Below are 15792 nucleotides of genomic sequence, written 5' to 3'. Positions count from 1 at the left end.
TCTTTAAAACAATAGGAATACAAAGCTCTTACCCTCGCTGTCAGTAGAAAAATTGACTTACAGTTATGACGTATGAGGCTGCATTTTTTGACGAAATAACTGACACTGATAAATAATTAGGTTATTGGTAGACTGCCATTAGAAGAAAATTAATCCAAAACTGAAACTATTAATGCAAAGACGAAGGATGGGCAAATATTCTGTTGTATCGACGAGCCAGTAATGGGTTCTGCCTGCGATGAGTCCAAGTGACGTCATTGTCTGGCCAACTTGTCTTGGTGGGTGGGTCCCGGGTGCAGTATAGGCCTACAGTAGCCACCGCCCAGCGCGGGCCAGCCCAAGGCCTTATAAAGACTTCGGCCTGGATGCAGAATGAATATACCAGGATTAATATAGTACTATATTGATCCTGAAATATACCGTAGTATGAGCCTCTCTGCGGTACATAACGTCCTTAGAGTCAGGACTGGCCGTCCCAACGGTAACTTATATTATCGATGACGCTGTAAGTACGCTAATAGAGTATAATTCACAAACGATTTGAGACATATTGTCTCCTCTCCAGTATGAATAAATTGCGTCATCTACAATTTTCCTCTCAGACTTTTTGGGGTTATCACTTTGCAGTTCGATATAGAGCTTTGTCAACATTGCTTACGGTCTTCTTCAGGACTGGCAGCCATTACCGGTAGAGGGTATAAAGGGGGTCCCAGACCTTGATGATGAAACCTTGTGCAGTTCATTGCAACAGTGAAGATTTTATTTGTAATGATTTAAAAATGACGGGCTGTGGCAAAAAGTGGCGGAATATAACAAAAAATGAGAGCATCCAAGCAACATACTGCAGAAATTAGGAAGAGAAGTAAATACCAAAATCAGTTATATTAAAGTTTAAAGAGACCACATTGGTAGTAGAAGATTGTGTGATCGTATGAGGTATTTTTTGAGCTAAATACCAGCTGTTGCTTTAAAAAAATGAGCAATGAAGTGCTGCATGCTTTTTGATGAACTATGATTTTCATCATAAAAAAGCCCAAGAAATATATGTATTATTGCCTGAATTCTATAAATGGGTAACCTGTTATTTTACATTGTTTCAGAATGTTGAATTAGTTAAGGGAAATTATACAATTTAAAATTAAGAAAATACAACATTGAATGGACTTTAATTAGCAGCATTGCTGAAGAACCATTTCAAGTCAAGTAAACAAAGGATATACTTGATCTCATTAACTTGAAAACCATCCACAAGAACACTGCTAGGTTGAGAGGTTGCTTATAGGGATATTTATACCAAGGTCTGTGCATAATTTTAAGTGAGAAAGTTTTATGATTTTCAGATCATGCTCAAAATTTTGTCATTTCTGTTGACAATTTTCACGTGTAGAGTGAGCGTGTGTGTTTGTGTGTTAGTAGCTAACATGTAGAGGGAGCCTAATTTCTGTTGAAAATATGTATCATGTTGCTTATAACTGATAGGAAATGTCAAATAAGTTCACAAAGATTTGTAATGCACAGCTAATTTTTGACAAATTTCGATCTCATTTTAATATTGTTATTTTAAACTTGTATTTCAACATGGTAACATGAGAAAGGATATGCACGGGAAAGCATAATTGTTTGTGAAATCTTACAATATTAAAAGGTCAGATACAGTATAACTGAATGGAGAAATAATGTCATTTCTCAGATGGGAAACGTCCAACAAACAATAGTGAGTTTTTGTAACATAAGAATCAATATTCCTTGCCTTTCATTTTGTTTGGAAACTCACAAGTACCGTGACAGAAAATCTATCCACTTTGAAGTAATGCTGACTTTTAGGTGATGTTTCAGAATAATAATTAGCCTGAAAACTGATTTGTTTTACTGCATTCTTTTTTGTATGTATGAAAACGAACCATCCCTTAATGGCAGAAGTCAAGTTAGTTGAATCCTAGTGAACATGGAAAAAGTTGTCAACCTAGATTGCAAATTTTGCATGTAGGGCACTTGCTGCTTGGCAAAACTCGGCTATTTTTAATTAATTTGATTTATTTGCATGTGATATTTATAACAGCTTGTTAAAGCAATACAGTACCATTATTTATATCATTGTATTTTCTTTCAGAGAAGGATTAACCATGACTACATATGCTCGAAGGTGGGCGTTGGATTCGCAGTTGCTGGTGGCCATTCAGAACAATGATGTTTCCAGAGCCCATCAGCTCTTCCAGGCTGGTGTCGACACAGATACCAGGTTTTCCATCAATTCTCAGAAGAGGCCTGCACTGTGCATTTGTGTGGAAAACAATGCTTTAGATATGGGTATGTTAGCAGTGTGCATAATGCATGTGCTGTTCTTTCAAGTTGTAGTTTTTTATGTTTCTAGATATCCTTTACATGTTTGTGTTTGGTAGTACATTACCAATATCTTTAAATACAGAGCATATACAGTAGTAGGTATACATAACAGTACAGGTTAAGTTTGTTCATTACTGATATGAGTAGACATAGTTTGTGAGTTTTGTGTCCATATGGTTTATTGTTGATGAGTTGAATATTTCTGTAGTTCTGATGCCTCTGTATAAGATTCATAGATGATTTTAGTGAGGACTGGATGCTGTTGTTGCTGTTGATTCTGTTGTGAGGATTTTGATTAATAACTTGACCTTAAATTCTGAGCTTAATGTATAATAGTCAACTTTGAGGTTTGACAGTTGTTTTGAGACAAATTTTGTTTCATTGTAAACTCAGGAATCAGCCACTGGTTTTCCTAGATTCACGTACAGTACTGCAATCTACTATCATTGCAAGAAGTAGGGTGATAGTTTTGATTACCATTACTGTAGACCCATCTCTTACCTTCCTTGCTGTCTTCTGATCTCATTCATATCTTTAAGCTGATAAATAACAAATATGAATATACTTCAGCGCTCATGACAGCACTTACATTAAGAGATGTCAAGGAAACTCCAAACAGGAAATGAAAACATGATAGAGCCTGGAGACAAAAATTAAAAATTTTTTTTAAACTTAGTAACAGGTGTTTTCACCTATCAGTGATCTACATAATATTTTACTCAAACACAGAGCACACTGTAATGACTTATGTGTGTTGTAAATCATCAGGCCAGAGGTGGGGATATGATATATTGGCAAACATAAAAGCTTTTACTTCTGCTGATATATTATCCCCATCAGGGCTGTTTATCTGGTTGAATAGGAAGGTGTCCAGAAACCATTCATTCTTAAACAGTTACCACATTGTTCCTTCATTTGTGTTTATCCCAAGGTTTTTAAGAGTTCTGTACTTAATTTTTTTATAGCTTTTTATTTTGTATTGAAGACCATCTTGATTTTCTTTAGATATGTTTTCTTTAGACCAACATATATATCTTTATAGGGGTTTCCCAGATCTTTTTCCAGTTTCACTTTATTTTTTTAAGGAAAGAGCATTAGGTTAGGTAAGATAATGCCCTTATATAGGCCAGGCCTGATAACTAGGAAAGGGAGAGGAATGATGAATAATGATACTTAAACCAGTGCTAGAAGTAGGAAGATAAATTCCTGGAGAGAATTATAAACTGACTAGCAAAAGGAAAGAAAAAGTTCATGAACCAAGAAAGTACTAGACTCTCTGATTGCTTCAGAGTTAATGTGGAATTTGATGGAATGGTGGGTGTTATAAGACTTCCTGATGGGAAAATAATATCAGTGGGAAAGAGAGAAAGTAGTTTCACCTATGTTAAATGAAAAACTAAGAATTTAAAATCAAGTGTGAATACCAGGAGGACTGAGAAGTTGACAAGTGATGTGTAATAGAAGTCATTGATGAAGAGAAGGAAAAGAGCACTGCAAGACTTAAAAATTGACGAGGAAGTTGTTATTATCAACAACAAACATAATATAGGTTGGATAAAAGGCTACAAATGATTGTATAGAGTGGAAGAGCTAAGCCATTGGCTGGAAATGTGGCTAACAGTCTTGTACAAGACTGCAGAATATCTTAGGGAGATCAAGAGAAATGTCTTGAAGATTTTTCATAATTCACCAAAGATGACAAAACATTAGTAAGAAAGGAAAGAATTTAACGTTGGAAGCCATATTGGTGATCCAAAAAAAAGAGTTGGATTCAAGAGTCAAAATTTGAGAGTTGAGTATTTGAACATTGTAGTTTAAAATATATAGAGTGCCTATCTGAAGGACTGACATAGCTAATACAGTACATGTTTCCATGCAGGTTTCCAGGTTATAAGTTAACAGCTTGACAAAGAAGAAAGCAGAACAGGAGAACTTTTATATCAGATGTATTTAGTAATCATATAGGAATACAGTTCAAGAATTGCACTGGCAACTTTCAAGAATGTCAGAAACTTCACAAACCTTACAAGTAAAGAATGTGAGGAAGAGATAGGATTAGACAGGAAAGCATAAGAAAAAGAGGAACAATAGGGTCCTTTGAGAAAATATTTAGGCAAGAAAGGAGTCTGACTGGTTCATCCTTAGGGGAGTAAACTATAGTCTCATTAGCACAAGGGAGGAGGAAATTTGGGTTTACAGTAGTTACTGAGAGTTTTTTTGGGCAAAGGACCTTAAGTTATTTTGGTTGCAGACACAATCAAAATATGTTTCCTTTTTGTTTGGGAAATTTGTTCCAAATTTTAAGTAAAGACTTAAAGGGTGAATCAGTTCCTGGTAAGGGACGTGTAGGGACTGGATAACTGAAGTGAAGGGACAATAAAACCAAGGAGTAAATGGAGAGAAAGTCATAACAGAGATTACAAATGCGTGAAAAACTGAGGAAGTGACCACCAGACCACTCTGGTACTTCCAGAGTTCTCAAAGTACCATAGCTGATAATACTGTGTATGGAGGGATTGGGTAGGGTTAAGATGAAGGTGGGATTCTCAGAGTTCAGTGGTTACAAAACCCAAAGGAGAAATACCTTTTAGAAGTTTGAAGGATTAGGGGCCAAAAGAAAGATTAAAATGTTCCAGTAGTTTTGGTGTTGAATAATTTATTCCATCATGTTAGTAGCAGAAAAGTAGATGGCTTCATTAACCCCTGCATTAGTATAGGTATAGGAAGCCACCTGGCACCATCAGAAATCCTGTGCCTCTTACTCCTTGAGAGATAATAACCTTTGGTTTGTAGACAAATGCTCCTTGAGGCCAAATGATGTGCAACATATAATCCCATCTGTACCAGCACCATGATTTTTTTCCCAGTCCATCCATTACTTTCTTAAGGGGGCCTGCCATCATCTTATTCTGTAGACATCTTGTACACCCATTGTTGTCATAATGTTGGCCAACATGCTGTGCTGTATAAGCATTTGTGTTGTGTGCCCCACTTTCACTTTCCTGTGGTATGTGTACTCAGTTTTTATTCATGTTGTGTACCAAAATCTGTTATCTTAAGATCAGCCCTGTTGGCAAACAGTTTGGCTTGGAGCCTAAATGTTTAGCTATTCCTCCACATTGATGTCATACATGGTTGGGCCCTTTCTCTTACTTGTTCTGATCACAGTTACCATTTACTTAAGTGGGAATGGACCGAGAAGCCCTGATCACAGCACTCTCATCACCTCTTCTCCCCCCATATAGTGCTATTCAAAGTAGGTAAAACATTATATGTGCTTGTTTAAGAACATCTGAAAACTTGGTAAACAATACTAGTGCTCTGTAGCATATAAACCATTATTTAACATGAGATTTTCTTGCCCCAGTCTTTTGAATAGGCTGCTTCTGTGAGACCAGGAATGCTCCAAAGCTTAATGACACTGTAACTTACAGATAAGGTTGCCAGATTTAAGCTGATACCATGTAGACTTTTCCTCCCTTAGAATACTGTATCTGTGCATTAAAGTATCTGAACAATAATATGTGTGAACTTAAGTTTTCTTGTAAAATATTTGTATTTTTGCAAACAAGATTGGTAACCTAGTTTCTTTTACCAGGATTTACTTAAATTTGGATCATGAATATGGTTTACTTTGTTATAGTCGTCCAGCTTTTCTTTTTTTGTAACTCTGCCACTTTTTCATCTGATGGCATTTGATGTCACCAGAATCTCAAAGGGTTAAGGAGTTCTTTTCCTTGTCTCCTCAGTTGTTTATCAGGTTGTTGTGTGATTAATTTTTGTTTGTATTGTTATGGATACTGTAATATCCTGTACTGATACTCACTACCCTTCAAGTATCATCTTCTCTTGTTCCTTTTGCATTATTTTTATATTTCTTTGTTAATTTGTTGTAGATGTTGATTCACTTTAATTTGTATATATAAATAACATCTAGTAATTCTTGTAAGATTTATGTTTTCATTAACCCTCCAGTTGGGTGCACTGATGAAAGATATGCATATTTGTAGTATTACAGTTTGTCAATATAAGGGAGTTCACAATGTGCAATTTTGAGGTATTTTTCCTTACTTATATTTACTGTGATGCAGTCTGTGAAGTTTTCAGAGGTCACCAAGATCTCTGTTGGTGGCACACGTAGACAGTTATGCATTATAAATCCATTTGTAAAATGTGAATTGGTTTTTAAAACAGACTTGTAGTTGTTCTTACAGCATCAAAGATTAAGCCATGAGTATAACGTCTTTGATCATTTGGTTTTAATGTAGGGGATCCTATGAAGTTTCATTCTCAGTCATTAGCTCATTTCTTTTCAATAACTCATTTTGTATATAAGAAAAAGTGATGTATAGTTATTATATTGTTTGTTTATAGTGGACATACCTATCTTTTGCAGTCTTTGATGACAGATTACCAGAATTTTATACTTCAGCATTAGATGGTAAAGTAAAATTTCTAATGTTTTACAGTTAAACTGTTAGTCGAGAGAGGAGTCAGCATTAATCAGGGAGACTCAGATGGAGTGACCCCTTTACACATTGCCTGCAGTCACAGTTATCCAGATTTAGCTGCTCTTCTTTTGAGGGCACGAGCTAATGTCAATGCACGTACCAACCAAGGACACACACCCCTCCACTTGGCAGCTATGAGAGGCAACTCTGGTAAGTGTAATTGTACATAGCTTCATGTTTACAGGGTTCCTTTACCAAATAAAATATGGTTTTAGTTATGTGCACCATAAACTACTGTAAGTACTTGTGCCACTAATATCTAGAGGCATAGATTTTTATTTTTACTTGTTTGTTACCACTTAGGCTTTGTAATATTTGTATAACAACTTTTTTTTATGCCTGTTATGTTTAAGATAAAATCTGTTTGCTGTACACTAGTCCACCATCAGTTTCTTTGGTAGTTTCTGTGACTATTTTCATTGTGAAATGCTTGAGGAACAGCTATGTGGGTATTAAAAGGAATATTTCTATAATACAAGAAACAAACCATTATATACAAATTTTGCAAGTTCAGGAGGTTAGACCAGTTCTTGAATTCAACAACCTCATTTAGTGAGTGAGAGAGCCACAGTGGGACTGCAGCTTTTCTCACAAATTGAATTCTTGTTATTTGCTTGGTTTTCATTAATTTTAAACCTGCCTTCTCATATCTTATCAACATAACCACATTGTCCATTGTCTTTAATCTAAGTTAGCTTGTTATTCACTCAGGTCTTACCTGGCTGAAGGATGGTCATCCTTTCCATTACATGCTGTACTGTACTCCTAGATGTAAATTGAAGCACTTTGCTGTAATATTTGTGGTTAAATCAAAGACGGGCTTTAATTACAAATATATTCACGTTCTTTTCAAGTTTAACAGTAGCGAGCAGTTTGTTTTTTAGCATGGGGGTGGCCAGAGTTGTAGTTTCTTACCATTTATGTTTTTTTTCTCTTTGACTGTGACCAGTATTACTAGTGTGTCTGAGAGCTGCTTGTGACTCTGAGTTTGACTGGCAACAGTTGATACTGTAGCCACATGTGCCTCTCATATATCTCCATAGCTCCTTGGCAGTGCTTGGCTGTGAGGCACGTACAACATCTGACCATCAAACTTAGTTTGTGACTATGCCATATGTTAATTGTGCCATCATATGTTTCAAAACCAAACAAATCTCTGGACACATGGAGGCATGAAACTGTAATAAATCAGGCCAGGATCCTCCCATCAATCTTGTTTAATACATACATGGTTGGCACCAGCATTTGTGTATGTAGGAGCTCCATACAGGTCTTTATTGTACTTGCAACTTTGTATCTTAACTTCTTTTCTTAAATGTTCCTCCTTGGGTTCTCCATCCATAACTGATTCCAAGAGGCATAGGCAAGTTTTTTCCAAGATTGTTTGTGAAGGACAGCAACATGAGTAACCTCTGCTGAACATTCCATAAAAGAATTTTCATTGGATGTGTATGGGAAAGATTTAGAATGATCAGTTAAACAGTACTCTGTTGTTCAGCATGGGTTCAACATAACTACACTATTATTATAGATAGCTTCATATTTTTCGGGGTTCCTTTGACAAATGTGACATGATTTTAATTATGAGCAACATTGACTACTGTAATTACTTGTGCTATTAATATCTACAAGCATTATAAGACTATCTGATAGTCACAGTCAGAATAATTTTTGTGGTCTGTCTTCAATAACAGATAAAATTTTGAGGTAAAGGAAATTTCACACATAGTCTCTTATCTGCTTCCTTGCATTTCAAGCTCCCATTCTAAGTTCTTCATTTCCAGTTCCTGTTTTGCTGCCTATCATCTCATTGTTCATTCTTAGAGACATCATTTATAGGTTTTGTGGCAGTGACAAAGCAAGTAGCACTTTATCACAGTATGCTCAAGTTGCAGACAAAATATTGCTGAAAAATTTTTAATGTCTAGATTAAAATTGTTGGTGACGGAATACTCAGAGCAGCTGATCCCTACGGAGATAGGACTAAGATGTTATGGAAAAGGAAAAGTATTCCGGCAATGTTTTCAAGATCAGCCCTCAACTTTGAATTCATAGGTGTGGGTATTGTTACCACCATTCACACTCAGTCAAATTTATTGAGTGATAGTTCTCATAGCTCTCTTATGGTATTCAGGCCTTAAGTCCTAAGGACAATGTTCCACACTGCAAGCATAATACTGTATAAAATTTACCCTTAGTGACCGCAGAGTTTTGATACAAGATGCTGAGACTTGTCACATTCTTGCAGACCTCAGTCAATCAGCAAGGAAAATATATCTTTTAAGGGTAAGAGATTCCCACACAACATCTTCATCAATAGCTATAATGCATTTTTAAACCAGTTCTTTATATACTGTAATGCATTTTTAAACAAGTATTTCTGTATCCCAAGATGTTCTTGAATCCTTCCATAATGATTGACTTCATTGCATACCCATTGTATATGCGAACTCCATGGCAAAAAGGGATTTTGACAGCATTTTAAAACAATTGTATTTCTAGGTATAAGACTGCTATATATACCAGAGAAAAAATGTAGAATGCTGCTCCCATCTCAAGATGTTCTTGAATCCTTCCATCCAATGATTCAATTTCATTGCAAATTGGATACCCATTGTATACTCACCCGACCGCCAGGTGGCGTCATCACGAGACTGAACTCCCAAATTTGGCAAAAAGTAAGTGACTTAGGTGAGATTTTTCCTTTGTCAAAATCCCTTTTGGGTCGACCTGTGTCAGCCAAGCTAGTGACAGAGAATTAAACCTGCAGAGCCAATCGGAACTAAAATAAAACATTTAAAGAAAAACTGTGTTTTTTGACAATTCAAACATTATCACAAAATCAAATCAGAGGCGTTAAGATGAGAGAAAGCTAGAGTTTTTTTTTTTTTTTTTTTGTGCAAAAAGACAGGCAAGGCAAAAAAACACTTTTTCCTATAAAAAGGTCAAGGAAATTCATGGTGTGTCTTTTATGGGCTATGAGCAACTGGTTTATGTGATGATTAACACAACCCATCAGATGTAAACACACTACTGTGGTCTCCTATAAGAAAGTTTGATTTGTTAGATATAGGGGCCATGCACAAAATATGTCACTTTGCAATTTTGAATGTACTGTTTCCCCATGACATAGATAATATAAGAAATAATTTTAATAATCAAATAAAAAATTCAAATCAAATATAAAAGAGTCAATACAGTCAGATGAAAGTAACACCAAATATGATATTTTATCTCAGGAGGAAAACATTTTACCAGTTTTTGTTGTTAGTAGGTACTGTACTTTACAGTTATCCAAAGTAACAATACATAACACCTGTCTTTTTTTCATACAAATATCTAAGGGCATAATAAGCAACTACCATCAAGTTTTAATCAGGTGTTGTTATGCATCGGTCATGGTGATTCTAGTGAACGTTGTGTTTGCTTTATTTTTATCCAAGCTGACAGTGCTTACCAGTAATTTATGCTTAATACAGATGTCTAATCATATGAGTTATACAAATAAAATGTAAATATTAAGCAATTAACTTTAACATCTATACAAGGTAATTGTTATAAACCAGTCATTGCCTCTCGTGAACACTGCATGGTTGTTTAAGTTTGTTGATCCAAGTACCTATGGTGTGTTTATGTACTCTAGTGATAAAGTTCTCATGTACTTTACTACGTAAATAACAGTAATCTTCATTAGTTAGACTTGAAATTACTGTATCAGATATAAATGATAACATAGAAAGGTAAAACATTGAGATGGTAATCTAGGCTAATGTTAACTACTAGATTAGGCAAAGGTCTTTACTGTATCTTAGAAACATACACATTTTGTGAGGGGCAGACCCCTGGCATGCCTAAAAAGACAAATTTTGCTGTTTCATCTCCTGTACAGTAATATTTGAATACAGACAGGTAAGAAGCTTCAAAATAACCTGTAATGGTTGGTCTGGCCTGCCAGATTATTTTTTCAAGAATGTGCTCCCCCAGAGTGGGGTGCATCTTATATGCAAGCAAATGTGGTAAATATCGCTAAAGAGCCATTTGAACTAGAAGTTGGTCTGGCCTGCCAGTACCAGCCAGAAAAGGCATTTATGAAGCAATATAGTGTACTGCATTGCAGCTGCTAAAAGTGATTTAGAAGTGAACTTGTGTTTAAAGATTAAAGAAAATTAAATACAGTATTTTCATTGAAGACAAAATATCTTGTATTTCAGACCTCCAGTATTTATGTAATCTTGCAGTAACAAGTTACAGGAACATGTATAGTACTGTATTTCAGTACCTCAAGGACTCCTCATTTAGTATATTGAAGTTATGGATAAGTCATGATCATTGATATGAGATCTTATTTACCTTTACAGATTTGATTGTTATTCATATTCTAAATGCAAGCTATGATGTTTTGAGTGTACTCTTTTGGAATTGTGAAGCCTCATGAGTAAGACAGTCATGATCACTTTGTTTATTTTTATTTTTATGTAGCTTACAGTAATTTTGAATAGTATTTATTGGTTTCTTTTTATTTGAATTCTCTTTGCAGACTTGGTAGAACTTCTGCTGTCTTATAGGGCAAATGTTGACGTCGCTGATGCTGATGGATGCACTCCTCTTCATCATGCAGCAGCCTCAAATAACCCTGACGTCGTGACAATTCTTGCTGCTGCTTCTGCAGATCTAACTGCCATTGACAGCAGAGGCAATTCTCCTTTGCATTATGCTGCAATTGGAAGTGGCATAACACCTGATGTGATACGAACTATAACTGAGGCTGATACGTCTGCGATTGGGTTAGCCAACAGGAACATGGAAACCCCTCTTCACATCGTAATACGAAGTGCAAGACATGATGCTGAAAGAGTTCTTGAAGTCATGTTAGAGTCTGCAACAAAAGAAGCATTAAATTCTCAGGGACCATTAGGACATACTCCATTACACCTTGCAGTTCTTGAACACCGCATTAGTCTTCTCCGCCTCCTTCTCACTGCTGGCGCTGACACTGAAACAGAAGATGACCTTGGACACACTCCTTTGGTATCTGCTGCCAGAGATGGAATCTGGGGTGCTATTGCTCTGCTGTTAGCTGCTGGGGCTCGTACACGCCGTTTGATTCAGGGAGGTGATATAGAAAGTGAAATACAGGATTTAGGTATCAGAGCACTTCTTCAGGAAGGCACACGCCAGCCACCTCGACTATCAAGTGTCTGCCGTAGAGCTTTAACATGCTACTTAGGCCCAAATGCTTTCAAAGTCTTGTCCAAGGCATCCTTACCTCCAGTATGGCATGAATTTCTAACCTTTCAGACTGTGAATCTATGATTTTTAAGTCTCACTGCTACTTTGTCTATACATAGTCACAAAAGGGTATACAGTACTAGAAAATAGGTACTTGAGAAATTTTAGAATGATCTGTTATTTTGTGTGGAAATTACAATAAGATTCTGAGCTTATTATATGAATCAGTAGCTTTATAAGATGGCATATACCAGATTTATGTATTTTATTTGTTGTGTAAAGAGCATTTGTCTTGAAAGAGGTAATTTGTATTATTGTCTTTTATATTTTGTAGGTACTGTGAAAATATTTTGTGGTGTTACATCCATGAAAATGCTGCAACATATTATTGGTTGTCAGCAATGTTTAACTTGAAGACTATGACTCGTAACTTATTGATATTGAGATTATTTATTATTCAGAGATAAACCATTATTAATGTGATTTTGATCTTGACTGTATTTTGTGTTATAACTCTTATCAAGAGAACCATCATAAAAAATGTTTAATTCATTTTAGAGGCATTCTTCTTCATTATATTTGTACAATCCTGTATGAGTCTGGCAGTTGCATTTGTTGTAATCAATGTTATTATTGATAATGGTTTTATTGTTATTGTTTAAATTAGACTAAACCATTTATCCAGCACTGCAATGGTTGTTGTCAATGTAAAGCAATCACCAATCAGAAGTGCTCTGAGCTAAGTTTTGATTTGGTGTCATCTCATGTACTGTACATACAGAACTAGTGTTTAATATTTGTAAAATGAATCTTACCATGGAGCACATATTTGGTAAATGTGCCCAATATTCAAACTCACATTTATTTTAATGTCTCATGGTACTTATAACCACTGTGCAACATGTAATACAAACCTTGCTATAGACTGCATACTGTGTGAATATTTTTTCTATTCAGGATGACAAATCTTTACATGGAAATTAAACATTTAATTGTATTGTATCCTGTCTAAATCATTCGTCTTTTCTATGGCTGCCAGCATCAGGTTTCTGAAATGTAAAAACTTGATTAGAAAAATATATTGTACTGTATTAAATCTCATCCTTCCAGCAAGACCTATAAGACAATGCTTTCAGTACTATGGTTCTGGTGAAATTAATTAATCATGACAATCTAGTACAGTATTGTTATATTATTATCGTTGTTGTTGTTGTTGTTGCTGTACAGAATTTATTGGTATTAATGTTATTATTACTTTGCTAAATTTTGTTCATATTTGAGATTACAATATATCCACATGTTCACAGAGATTTGGCCGTACAGTCAACTTGATATTATCTCCGTCAGATATAGCTAAGTGATGCACAAAGTAAACTAGTGGTAATTACAACTGTTAGCAATATGCATGTGCTTATGAAAACTGCTCATCAGTTCTTAAAAATTCATGTAATGAATAAAAGCCAAATCTCCTGTGGGGAATGCATTGCCTGGCACTGTTGAAGAATAGTACTATGCTAACATTATAGTGCAGTATGCCTTGTCCATTTTCCAAATTCCTACAACATTTACCAGTACAATGTTGATCATAAGTGGGTAAAATGTCAGCCCCTCAATTCTATTCATAAATTTATGGAATGTTGTAGATATATATCTGGAGTCTAGCAGTGACCTTATCTATTCTAAAAGTGCCATGATTACAGTGTTGTAAATTATCCCAGTCTGAGCCCCTGTTTAATTTTAGTTTCATCTTATTGTGCAATAAATGTTTACAAGTTAGGTATTAATCAGGAATTTATAGATCTGTTTTATTTTGTAGTCAGCCACTCCTGTTAAAGTACAATCCAGTACTATGGTCTGACTAAACATTTTGACAGTAGTAACAAATTGAATGATTAAATTTAATTTATGATTCATGTATTTTTTGCAAGCCTAAATTATTTAGGTCAAGATGAAATTTTAATATAGGGCTCTGAAGTCCCATTAAACCATGTGATAATGACAATGGTAATCCTGTGCATTATTTTATTTAAAAGTATGTTGACATTTTGAATGGTATTGTAACCAAGATAAATTTGAATATTGCTACTACTTGTGTTGTAATGTGATTTGTAAATTGTGGATAAATCTATGTTGATTTAATGTAGATTTGTTACAAAGTTTGTGGACGTTGTTGAAGGTTAAGTTTGAAGCTCATGTCTTTCCTGTAGTCACATATACAGTCACATTGTCCTTGTAGAATCCATGTTTAAGGAAGTTTTCTAGAAATAATTACTACATGTGTAAGGTTTTACTTGTGAATTTATAAACAGACTTGAATTACACTGTGCAATTCACAAGTAGGGCATTCCTAGTTAATTAACATGTGTTATGCAGAAATTTAAAGTTTCATCTATGTGCTTACAAATATTAAACAAAAATCAGTTAGAAGTATTGAGGTCAGATTTTTTTTTTATATTTGGTGCCTGCAGTTATCTTTGGTATTGCCATTTTTGAGAAATTGCCATTAACGGTGAAAATGATTTAAATGATAAGCCAACCATCAAATGAGACTGTGGTTTTCACATCACAGTAGGTGGTGTTTTTAATTATTTTTTGAAGGAAATACAAAATTTTTTGTTAAACATTAAATCAGCATTTTACATGAGTGTTTTCTATATTTACATATTTTGAATTTATTTTTTAAAATCTTTATTTTATCAAGACAATTTAATATTCTATCGACTTGTATTTTTGCAGCTCTTTTCAAGTCTTTATGCAAGCAGAAACTAAATGACAATGATATACAGTAATCCCAGAGTCATTTGAGAGGACTGGATTGAACATTTTATTGACAATATTTGGCAGAAGCTCTCAAATTGGAGGGAAGTAGTCATATGACAGAATATAGAAGTAAGTGATGATTATCATACTTTGATGTAATTTTATTTTTGTTTAATTTTCCATGAATCTCACCTTGAGATTATTGAATACTGTATACTTTATTTTCTTATTTATTGAATATAGTACGTATTTTGCATGATACCTCATATTTGTATATTGTTTACAATTATTTATTAAGTTTAAATTAATAAATCACATTTTGTAAAATGGTTTTATTGGCTCATTGTGCTCGTACAAATTGATTTTTACAGATTGTTGCTGCAGTTATCTTGAAGATACTAAAGTATATTATTCTGTGGCACTGATATCATTATGATCATCATTGTTGCTGATAAGTTGTAAAAATTTTTTTAACAGAAGCTCTTCCATGGCCATGTGGTTTGATAAAGTAAATATTTTCACAAAGTAAGCTCTCTGTAAGTACACTGGTGCTGTCATGTAGGACTTAGGTTATGAGCTGGAACATTTAAGTATTCTCCAACAAATCTGAACAGCTATATATTTTATTCCAGTAACTATTCAGAGTGTTATGGGTATGCAAGTGACTCACCAGCCAGAAATTATATGATCTGAGTAATCTTTTCATAAATAATCATTCACCAACATTTGCCATTAGAGCCATAAATCTAAGTGTAACCTTCCTTCCAGTGATAGAGCTTTGTCTTGGGATCATGCTTTTGTCATTTTTATCACTGAATGACCTTAGAGTCCCATTGCATGGACTAAGCCCTAAATTTCCATACATCCATCTATTTTAGGATAATGCATAAGATCTGAGCATGTATCCATTTATGTTAATTGTTGGGAAGTTAAACTTACGTGTCCAAAC

The 15792-nt window shown here is 34.8% G+C and overlaps 1 protein-coding gene across 7 annotated transcripts in view; it reads left to right on the top strand.

Annotated features, from left to right (window-relative positions):
* The window catches only part of LOC136854599 (ankyrin repeat and protein kinase domain-containing protein 1-like), a 66649-nt gene extending 51479 nt beyond the window's left edge, over positions 1-15170 (top strand). For 6 of the 7 annotated variants that reach the window (XM_067131046.1, XM_067131047.1, XM_067131051.1 and 3 more), the window contains 3 exons: positions 2111-2307; positions 6813-7004; positions 11392-15170. In XM_067131046.1, the coding sequence (XP_066987147.1) occupies positions 2124-2307; positions 6813-7004; positions 11392-12167 (1152 nt within the window). In that variant the 5' untranslated portion in view covers positions 2111-2123 and the 3' untranslated portion in view covers positions 12168-15170. Of the gene's footprint in view, positions 1-2110; positions 2308-5424; positions 5600-6812; positions 7005-11391 lie in introns of those variants that run through there. The other variant, XM_067131052.1, reaches the window with a different exon arrangement.
* The last annotated feature ends 622 nt before the right edge of the window (positions 15171-15792 follow it).

This window comes from Macrobrachium rosenbergii, chromosome 29, assembly GCF_040412425.1.
Source record: "Macrobrachium rosenbergii isolate ZJJX-2024 chromosome 29, ASM4041242v1, whole genome shotgun sequence".
NCBI lineage: Eukaryota > Metazoa > Arthropoda > Malacostraca > Decapoda > Palaemonidae > Macrobrachium > Macrobrachium rosenbergii.
Note: the sequence above shows the minus strand (reverse complement) of the source record. Positions and strands in the feature narration are given on the sequence as shown.